The following is an 11140-nucleotide window of genomic DNA, read 5'->3' as shown; positions in this document are numbered from 1 at the left end:
TCACAAAAACAATATGTAATTATGCATGTGTTTTCCAATGGTCTTAGGCGACCCCTGTGAAAGGGTTGTTCGACCCCCAAAGGGATCGCGACCCACAGGTTGAGAACCGCTGGCCTAGATGGAGCAGTGCCGCCCAGTAGAACCTCCTTTGATGATGGCCCACAGCCATGTGAGACCACAGGACACTCGAAATGTGGCCCATTCGATGAAGGGACTGACTTTTTACATCTTATTTTATTGCAATAAAATTACATTTAAAGGCTGCATGTGGCTCATGGCTACCGTACTGGATAGCAAGGCTCAGAGAGAGACTCAATGTAATACATTAAAGTGAAAAGTCCTGAGGCATACACCTGGAAAAATCTAACATGGTTACTCTCCAATGGAGAAGTGGTGATATTTAAACTTTCATGAATGGACTGTAATATACTGAGAAATGGTAATGTTCTTCTTAACTTTGGCTTTAGGGTTTGAGCCTCTACTGCCTCAACCAGATTCTCAATGTCAAAAAGCAGAATGTCTGTTTGATGAACTTGAGGACAACAGGAAGTTTGGGCAACCCAGGGTAAGATAAACACACCTTCCTCATCAAGTCTCTCTCTCCCCCTCTCCCCCTCCCTCCCTTTCCCCCTCCCCCCAACAACACACACACCAACATGTATCCTACACAGACACACACTTCTATTAACTTTTTTCCCCCTTTTACCTAGACCAGTGGTTGGCAAATTGCAGCTTGGCAAACTGTGGCTCGTGAGCCACATGCGGCTCTTTAGCCCCTTGAGTGTGGCTCTTCCACAAAATACCGACTTCTGCACATGGGCCACGAAGTTTCAATCGCACTGTGCATGTGCGCCCGCATGTGGTATTTTGTGGAAGAGCCATACTCAAGTGACCAAAGAGCTGCAGTTTGCTGACCACGGACCTAGACCCATGGTCGTCAAACCGCGGCTCGCGAGCCACATGCAGCTCTTTGGCCCCTTGAGTGTGGCTCTCGTATAGTGCGATTGAAACTTCATGGCCCATGCGCAGAAGTCGGTATTTTGTGGAAGAGCCACACTCAAGGGGCCAAAGAGCCGCATGTGGCTCACGAGCCACGGTTTGCCGAGCCACAGTTTGCCTACTACTGACCTAGACCATCTCATATGGAACCCATGTTCTCCCTCAGCAGCATCACTCACATACTTCTCTCCACATCACTATCTGCCATGTTATTTTCCATGAAGTATTACATTTTATGAATGTACCATAATTCATTGACCCCATCCCCTAATGTTGGACATTTAGGTTGTTTCCAGAGTTTTGTTAATATTCTCTTTGATGTCATGGTAGTTAGGGTAGTGCTTTACTGTGCTCTGCGTGGTCAAGGCCAGGTCGCCCTGTCCAGGTCTACTCCACAGAAAGGGGAAGAGCATGGAAGGCCTAGAAGTGGCACTTGACCCTCACTCACATTTTAGTGGGAAGGACTTGGTCATGTGGCCCCACCTCGCTGCAGGGAAGGCTGGGAAATGTGGTCCTGTGGGTGCCCTGGAGGAAGGAGGCAATGGGCTCTGGTGGAAAGCTACCAGGCACTGCTCCAGGCTACCCTCTGCCACTGATACCTGCACGGACCTCCTTCCACCCTCCACACACACTGCCTCCAGCCCCAAGGCTGCAACCACAGCCCATGTGGTCACTCAGCTACCTCCAAGGTCAAGATGTCCAGATGCTGTACAGGCCTCTCTCTCAGGTCGAGGAGTGGCATCTCTGACTTACACACACACACACACACACACACACACACACACACAAAGCAGGGCAAGATAACTACCACCACAACTCCCATTCAGGAAAGAGACCTGTCCCTGGCCTGTGGTAGTGATGGAGTACCCATAGGCAACACTAGGACAACTGGCAGAGAGGGATGTTCCTCCATGAAACCCTAGTTATGCCACCCGGGACTATCCTCCTTGTCCGTTACCCCCTTGGCCACGGGGGAGGCAGGCAGAGGGGAGCGTGTCCTGCTTGGGGTCAGGCAGCCTTTGCTGCCCACTTCCTGCTGGGAGCACTTGGACTTTCAAACGCCCTCATGTGTTTAAGGCTTCAGCAGGCTCTTGTAGGCCAGACTCATTTTTCTCTGATAAGAGCATTTTTCTCAAAAACCTAGTAGGCTTCTGATCGCTTCACCCTGAGTCAGTCCTGAAGCCAGTAGCCACATCCAAATTTCTTCCATGGATGGAAGCCCCAGGCTGTCTTATTTTTTGCATCCTCACCCCATGCTCAGCTCTTTCCATCTGTTTTTGCATCAGGATTGGATCCTCTTTTTGTCTTAACAAGAAGCCTTTGTTGTTCAGGGCCTTACATTCTCCTCTGGCTTTTCCTCCGTGTGCAGCCTTTAATCCCCAAATGCTTAGCTTCATCCCACCGACCTGCAGCTGTGCCAGTTCTCTCCTGATTCACCTTTTTCATGTCGCACCAGCTAACAGCAAGGAGCCTCCCCTACACGGGGACACGCTCACCATCCCCACAGCTGCAGGTGCTGGCCTCCCAGGCAGCAGGTTCACAGGACCTCGAGAGCGCCCGGCCTGCGGTGTCCGCGTTCGTTGGCCCCTCCACACAGCCTCCGAGCCAGTGCTGCGAGCGGCCTATGTTAGCACCATTTCCAGCTCCTCCCCGCACAGACTCTCTGCTGCTGTCCCCTTGTCCCTGCTGGTGGTCTCTGAGGCTCCGTGGGCCCTCGCAGGATGCCCAAGTGCATCCCTTCTTCCGGGTCTACTCTGGCTTCTGGGAAGCACAGCTTTGTCCTGCTGTGAGTAGGAGGACAGCCCAACTGGCTGCTGTCAGGTAGCACCAGCCAAGCTCTTGCCTTTGGCCTTCACGCCTGAGCCAGCTGTGTCTTTATGTTCCCACACTCCTCAGGACACGTCAGCCTCTGCTCCAGGTTCTCTCCAGCACACCCAGCCAGGCCCACCACTCTCTAAGGAAGAGCCCCTTACCATCTCCTATTCAGTCCTGTAACCTTCCCCACATCTTACCCTTGAGGCAGGTGGTGGGTGGTCATTTGGCAGATCTTTCTGTCTTGCATGAATTATCTAACAGCCACTGGTGTCTTACCTTAGGCCTCCTAGAAACTCAGATGATGGAGTTGTCTGGGACACGCCTTGTAGCCTACACACATTTCCTCATAGAGGCACCAAAGCTCATACAAGCAATTTTATTAGAGCAGTGTTTTTATTGTTGTAATTCACATACCCTGAAATGTACCATCTTAAAAAATGTACCGTTTTGTGGTTTTGAGAATATTCACAGGTTGTGCAACTTTCACCACTAACCCCAGAACATTTTTATCATTCCACAAAGAAACAGCATGCCCACTGATAAACACTCCCCCTTCCTCCCTTCTCCAAGCCCCTGGCAACCACTAATCTACTTTCTGTTTCTATGGATTTATAACAGTTTCTTAAAATTGAAAAATATGAGTGTCTCCAAGTTATAAGTGTACAGCTTGATAAAGTTTTTAAAAATGAACATAACATGTGACTCAAAAATAGCTCAAGAAGTAGAATGTTACCAGCCCCTAAGAACAAGCCTCCTGCTCGCTTCTAGTTATTAACCCCTCCCTGCCCCAGAGTAACGACCATTCGGATTTCCAATAGCCTGGATTAATTTTGCCTGATTGTTTACTTTACATGAACTGTATCATTAAATATAAATAGGTTTGTGTGTGGCTTCTTTCAGTCACCATTAGGTTTGTGAGATTTGTCCATATTGTTATATTTATAGGCATTTCTGTTTTGCTATATAGTATTCCATTGCATGAATATACCACAATTTATTTATCTGTATTACCTATGGGTACTTGGGCAGTGTGCATTCTGGGGCTATAGGGTACTTCTACTATGAACATTCTAACATAGTGCATATCTTTTGGTGAACCTAGGTATGTATTTCTTTTATTATTATTAAAGTATAGTGTAGTTTTATTATAAAGTATAATATACAGTATTATATTAATCTCAGGCGTACAACATAGTGATTCAACATTTATATACCTTAGGAAATGATCTAGTAATCATCAATAAATCCAGTAACCACCTGTCACCCTACAAAGCTATTATGACATTATTAACTGCATGCCCTGTGCAGTACATTACATCCCCGTAACTTACTTATTTTATAACTGGAAGTCTGTACCTCTTCATTCCTTTCACTTACTCTGCCCCTCCCCCACCCCCGCCACTTCACTTTGGCGACCATCACTTTGTTCTTATATCTATGGGTCTGTTTCTGCTTGGTGTGCATTGCTGTTGGGTATATACCCATGTGTGGAACTAACGTCATTTGTCCATATTCACTTTAGTAGATACTGCCCACAGTTTTCCAAACTGATTGTCCCATTTACTGGCCCCTCAGCAGTAAATGAGAGCTCTGCTTGCTTCACTCCCTGGCCAACTCTTGACATGATCTGTCTCTTTCATGTTAGCCATTCTGGAGGTATCTCATAGCAGTTTTTTAAATTTTCCAGAAGATCCGCCGAAACCGGTTTGGCTCAGTGGATAGAGCGTTGGCCTGCGGACTGAAAGGTCCCAGGTTCGATTCCGGTCGAGGGCATGTACCTGGGTTGTGGGCACATCCCCTGTAGGAGATGTGCAGGAGGCAGCTGATCGATGTTTCTCTCTCATCGATGTTTCTAACTCTCTATCTCTCTCCCTTCCTCTCTGTAAAAAAATCAATAAAATATATTTTAAAAATAAATAAATAAATAAATTTTCCAGAAGATTAACGAAGTTTTTCACTTTTTCATATGTTCATTGGATATCTTTTCATTGAATGAAATCTGTTCAAGTATTTTACCCATTTTTCTATTGGGTTTTCTTTTTCTTATTAATTGTTAAGAGTTCTTTATACATTCTAGATACAAGTACTTTTTCAGATGTGTGTAATGCATATACTTTACCCCACTTTGTGGTTTGTTGGGCATACATTTTAATTTAAAAGCAATGGAAACTTCATCGTCCAGCTGAAGGGGATAGGTTGAGTAAATAATATAAAATGAAATATTATGAAAGTCCCTATGTGATAAGATGGGACAATTTCTAATGTGCTTCATTTGTTTATTGAAAAGAATATAACATTTTTGGAAGGATACAGAAGAGGCTGCCTGTTTGGGAAGAAAAGCTTACTTTTCTGTTAGCCCTTCATATTTTTATTTTACTTTATTTTTGTTAATCCTCACCCAAGGATATTTTTTCCCCATTGACTTTTAGAGGGAGTGAAAGGGAAGGAGAGAGGGGGAAAGAGAGAGACAGAAACATTGATGTGAGAGAGACACATTGATTGGTTGCCCCAACTGGGACGGGGGATCGAAGCTGCAACCCAGATACGTGTCCTTGACAGGAATCGAACCCAAGACCTTTCGGTGTGTGGGCCGACACTCTAACTACTAAGCAACACTGGCCAGGGCTGTTTAAATTTTCACTCTGTACATGTTAGCTATTTTCCATCAGTTTTATAAATCTAAATGAAAAATAAATGTGGTGATTTGATGTTAATAAAACAGAGCAGTTTGATCGTATGTTTTTTGTGTGTTTTTTTCCCCCTGCAGCTCCTTGGATGAGACCACCTATGAAAGACTGGCCGAGGAGACCCTGGACTCCTTGGCAGAGTTTTTTGAAGACCTTGCAGACAAACCGTACACATGTGAAGACTATGACGTCTCCTTTGGGGTACCTCTTCACTTATTTTCATTTTCCTGTTTCCTCCCTAAGAACTTTAGCTCACTAAAATAAAGAATTCCCCTCCAGCAGAGGTAAGCATCCAACAGCACGTGGTTAAGGGTGAGACCAAAAGGCTAGGTTCACGTTCCAGCCCGGCTCCACCAGGCTTGTAACCTTGGGCGTGTCACTCAGCTTCTTTGATCCTCATTTTTGCTGAAAAATACAGATTCTGACGTTTCATTTGAGGCCCATAAAGATAAATCAGAAAGGGACCCAGCATGTGTTTGTCTCATCAGGCAGGCGTGTGGAACACTGAACGAGACCACTAATTCTGAGTAAGATATTGCCTGAGAAATATTCCAACTACACTGACATGGGCCCCACTCCTGGGAGATGCTGATACAGTAGGTCAGGGTGCATTCATAGGAAGCATATATTTTAAAAGCTCAAGTGAGATTCTATGTGCATCCTTAGGTCCCACTTCTAGGAGTTTTGTGTGTGTGTGTGTGTGTGTGTGTTTTAAGTTTTTAAATACTATATTTTTATTGATTCCAGATAGGAAGGGAAGGAGGGAGGGAGGGAGAGAGGGAGAGGGCGAGAGAGAGAGAGAGAGAGAACGTCAGTGATGAGAGAGAATCATTGATCAGCTGCCTCCTACTGGGGATTGAGCCCACAACTGGGCATGTGCCCTTGATGGGAATTGAACCCTTGACCCTTCAGTCCGCAGGCCGATGCTCTAGTCACTGAGCCAAACCAGCGAGGACCCTAGGAGTTTTTATTTAACGGATAGGGGGTCCAGCCCAGACAAGGCATTGAAGTTTTAAAGTTTTTTAAATCTTCTCCCCAGTTGACTCTAATACACAGCTTAAGCCAGAACTACTGGACTGAATGAAACTTGAGCCCCAGATCCTGGAAGCCAGGGGAGTGCTGGTGTAAATCGAATGGCCGCCAGGTGGCAGACTTTAGCAGTCGTCAGCCTTGGGATTTAGAATTACTGTATTGCTTAGGCCTTAGGGAGCAGTTCTTTTTTGCCATCCAGAGAAAATCCCCTGCAGAGGTTAATCCTCTTGACAGCACTTAATTAATATCAGGAAATGTCATGAAGTGTGCATGTTGGATTAAACCGTGGAATTATTTAGGACACCCAGCTGTCAGGCTAAAGTGATAGAAATACTGTTGGATATGGCTGTTGGAGCTCTGGATAGAGAAGGGACTCCCTCAGAGGGAGCAGGCAGCCTGGCCAGTGTTGCTCAGTTGGTTGAGCGTCATCCCAATAGGAGCAGGCAGCAAAGTCTGGTTGTAAGGACAGCAGGGACTTGGTAAAAAATAGAGACAATGGGCAAGACAGGAATGAATGCCTTCCAGGCAGTTTTAACGGTTACCAGCAGCCGAGCATGCCGCAGTGTCCAGGCAGGGTTTTAGAAGTGCCATACAGATAGCCTCAGAGGGATGGCTCGAGCTAGGGAAGTTGCAGGTCCCCCTTCTAGCTACCAAGGGCTGCAGCTAAAGGCAAATCAAGTCGCGGGCTAAACTCTGCTACACATGCAAGCATTTATTAACAGGTCACAAAAACCGTTACACCACCTGTTCTTATAGGATTGCTGAAGCCCCACCTTGACCCAAATACTTTGAGTAAATGTTGTATTAGAAGCAGCTGTGCCAGTATTCCAGCAGCTGGATTCTGCTGACCTCACTGAGTCCAGCAACAAGAGCTTCTGCTCAGTGGTGGGTCACAGGACCTCACCGAGTCCTCCCTCCAGTGTCTCCCTGAACAGTGAGTGATTCAGCTGCTGGGCTTCCAGACCCTGTAGTCCACTCCTGCAAGGGAAGAGGCACCTGTCTGTCTGTTTTTCCAGCCAATCCATATACCTTGAGTATCATACGACTCACCAGCATAAAATTATTCCTGGCAAATTATCTGCTGAAGACATATAGTAGCTGCCTCTGCAGGTTAGACTTGTGATGAAATACTTTGAAATGCTAACTCCCCTGAGGTGTGATTCCTGATTAGAACCTTTCAAGTGCTAACTTACATATTTCACATATAAGACATGTCAACGTAAGAAGCATTCAAACCTTTCGAGAATTTTTGTGAGTTTTTTGAGCCAAATTGACGATGATTGCCGGGAAGCAAAATCTCAACAGGGTGAGAAAAAGCTTTGGAAAAATGGCAGTTCTGCACCCTGCTTTATACATTACAATCAGAAGAGGACAGAGAGGGCAGGGCGTAAATGAGTTACATGAAATCCACTGGTGATCGATTAGGGAGGCAGGAGAAGGCAACGCGGGGAAACTTCTGGAATTGGGTAAAAAGTAAAATGATAGCCCTGGCCGGTTTGGCTCTGTGGTTACAGCATTGTCGGCCCAAGTATTGAAGGGTTTCGAGTTCGATTCTGGTCAAGGGCACGTAATTCCCGGTTGCAGGCTCGATCCCCAGCCCAGTCCGGCGTGTGCAGGAGGCAACCAATCAATCGATGTCTCTGTCTGTCTCTGTCTGTCTCTCTGTCTTTCTCTCTCTTCTCCGCTTCCCCTTCCACTCTCTCTAAAAAGATAATCAATGGAAAAAGTATCCTCAGGTGAGGATTAACAAAATATAGACGCATACTTCTTTTACATGGATGGGTACAGGGTAGTTAACAGTCAATAATTAACTCGATGATAATGGGGATTTGTGACCTCTGCTCTGGTGCAGTATCTGTCTTTTCAGCGTCCAGAAAAAGGAAATCACTTAGACATTCCAAAAGTATCTTATCATGGAAGCAAAAAGACAACAGGCTTAATTAAGGTAAAGATTGACTTTTGTCAGGGCAGATTCTGGCCTAGGACATGACTGCCTGCCATAACCTGCTATTAGTTAGGACGTTTTCATTTCAGATCATCCTTTGTGGCTGCTCTAGGTCTCTGGGTTGTAAGGCCACCACGCAGGCCTCCCCGAGCTTGTCAGGGGGAGTGTAGACAGCAGAACACCTCTAACTCTGCTCCTTGAGCTTTCTTGGAATACAGTCTCTCCTGCCCTCAGGGCTCCGGGGAGAAGAAATTGTACTCTATGCTCCTAAGTTCTTTCAGCTGCTCTAACAAGTCTACATAAGACAGATTAACAAGGGGCAATCACCAATTTTAATTACATACAGACACAGGGGAACCCCACATATACGAGAGTCGGAAACCCCATATACATGAGAGGTTCGGGGACAGTTAAAATGAGGTATGTGCCCTAACCGGTTTGGTTCAGTGGATAGAGCGTCAGCCTGCAGACTCAAGGGTCCCAGGTTCGATTCCAGTCAAGAGCATGTACCTTGGTTGCGGGGATGTTTTTCTCATCAATGTTTCTAATTCTCTATCCCTCTCCCTTCCTCTCTGTAAAAAATCAATTAAAAAAATAATAATAAAATAAAATGAGGTATGTATGGCATCCTGAGCTGAGAATGAGGTATGGCGCCTTGGGGCTTCAGAGGGGAGGAAGGTCACTGTAGGACAATAAAAAGAGCAAATGTTTTGTAATTAGAAGTCTGCCCTGTCATATAAATACGCCATAAAAAGTTATTTCTGGTAATAACTTTTATTATGGTCAAGGCCCCAAATATAAATCCCTTAAGGGAGAGGTAAATGTTTCTCTTGGGGCCGTAGGGTCTCCGTTGCCTTGCACTCAAAATAATCCACATGCCAAAGTGGCACATTTTGGAGAGGCCTGTTCTGAACCCCTCCAGGGTCCCGTTGGGTGTGAAGCCCTCTAGCTGCTCCAGGCAGACTGGTCCTCCCTCGCCCAGCACTCTGAGGATGCCTGTGGAGCACCATCACCCTGCATTCTAACCATCTGTCTGCACATCAGCTCCCACGATGGGACTGACTTCCTGACAGCAGGGACACTGTCCATTCTTGGTACCTCAGCGCCTGGAGGAACACTGCCAAGTAATAATGTTGATTCGCTCTGTCAAAACACACTTTCATTGATGCTACTCAGCATTTATAGATAACTTGCCAACTTGCTGCTGGCCAAGTTGGCAAATAAAAGCAGTAATCCAGATACACCCAAGAACGCATTTGTTCTTTTTAGAAAAACAAAAGAGAGAGAATTTGCTTATTGCCATGTTCTTCATGGACTAAGTTGCTGGCCTATTACTGCTATAGAGCACGGGTTTCTTAACCTTTGCGGGTCAGGACCCCCTGTAAGAATCTGTCTGCTCTAGACCCTCTCCTGAGAAAAATTTCTCCACACGTCCGTCTGTGCAGCTTCAGGATGGGGACTGTTTGCAGATCCCTGAAAACCACCTCTGGGTCTCAGGTTACCGACACTTGCTTCACAGTCACTATTCTTACTCCTTCATGGGAAGTCAGTGTCTGCTTTAGGAGTGTGGGAAGCCGCATATACTAGAAATCCTCTAACTTAATGTGCTACCCCGTATGTGTCTATTTCTGTAAGTCAGTTGGTGACAACAGGAATGGCTGTGTTTGCTTCCCACTTGTGTAGAGCTGCTATTATGGGCGGGAATGAATGAGCCGCACCAGGGTCTGTTCTGATTAACCGGTACCTGTATTTCAGCAGCTGCTAAATGTCTCTAACTCTCTCACACACGCCGCCGCCTTTAAATCTGTCCACATTCCCAAAATAGACTCAGAGGGCTACCTCAGGAATAGCAATAAAGAACACAGCGAGCCTCTTCGTCTGGTCTGTTGCAGACAGCTCCAAACGCAGTACGCAGTCCTGGAGAACCAGTAAGGCAGCCCGTTTCCTTCCTGCTCTCGCACTTTCCTTCCGAAACAGCTTCAAGCTCCATAGAGGGGGGAAACCTAATGGCACATAGTGAACAGGAAGGAGGTGGGGGTGGTGTGTGTTGAGACTTTTTGCCTTGCGTAACTTGGCCCTTAACTTGGACACAAGTTATCACAGTACCTGGTTATAGATGCTTCTGCTTCCTCATTCATTCATCCACAAATGTATCTTGCATGAAGAATGGGTGTGCTAGACACTGAAGATGCTAGGATAAACAGACAGATCTGCTCACAAGATGCTTCAAGTAGCGGAGGGTCGGGGGCAGGTTCACATTCACATCATTCCTTTTCCCAACGTCTCTATGATTTCTCTGCTTCTTTTTAATCAGAAAAAAAAAAGGTTATTAAAAAATAATCCAATAGCATCCTCCCCATCCAGGCCCATCAGTTAGCTTATTCCTGGCACTTTCTCCATCCTTTCCATAGCTCTGTGTGTGTGTGAACCAAACACAAAATATAAGAACCATTCGGGGCCCCTGGTTTGGACGGGGGCTCTGGAAGGCACAGGGAAAGGACGCCGTGGATCTCTGCGGGTTGTGCAGGGATGGGGAACAGCCAGAGGCTCCCCAGCCCCCCAGCCCCAGGAAAGGGAGCTTGGCCGGGTAGCTGTTTCTTTACTATCCCGCGTGTTCTAAAGAGACCTCAGGCCTCGGGACTGAAGGGCTCTTTGTTGAAAG

General features: G+C 46.3%; 1 protein-coding gene across 1 annotated transcript in view; it reads left to right on the top strand.

Moving 5' to 3' along the window:
- Window positions 1–448: 448 nt before the first annotated feature.
- The window catches only part of FXN (frataxin), a 13780-nt gene continuing 3088 nt past the window's right edge, over window positions 449–11140 (top strand). The window contains exons 1-2 of the mRNA XM_015565014.1: window positions 449–565; window positions 5582–5702. Of these exons, the coding sequence (XP_015420500.1) occupies window positions 528–565; window positions 5582–5702 (159 nt within the window). The 5' untranslated portion in view covers window positions 449–527. The remainder of the gene's footprint in view (window positions 566–5581; window positions 5703–11140) is intronic.

This window comes from Myotis davidii, unplaced genomic scaffold (genome assembly GCF_000327345.1).
Source record: "Myotis davidii unplaced genomic scaffold, ASM32734v1 scaffold616, whole genome shotgun sequence".
Classification (NCBI taxonomy): Eukaryota; Metazoa; Chordata; class Mammalia; order Chiroptera; family Vespertilionidae; genus Myotis; species Myotis davidii.
Note: the sequence above shows the minus strand (reverse complement) of the source record. Positions and strands in the feature narration are given on the sequence as shown.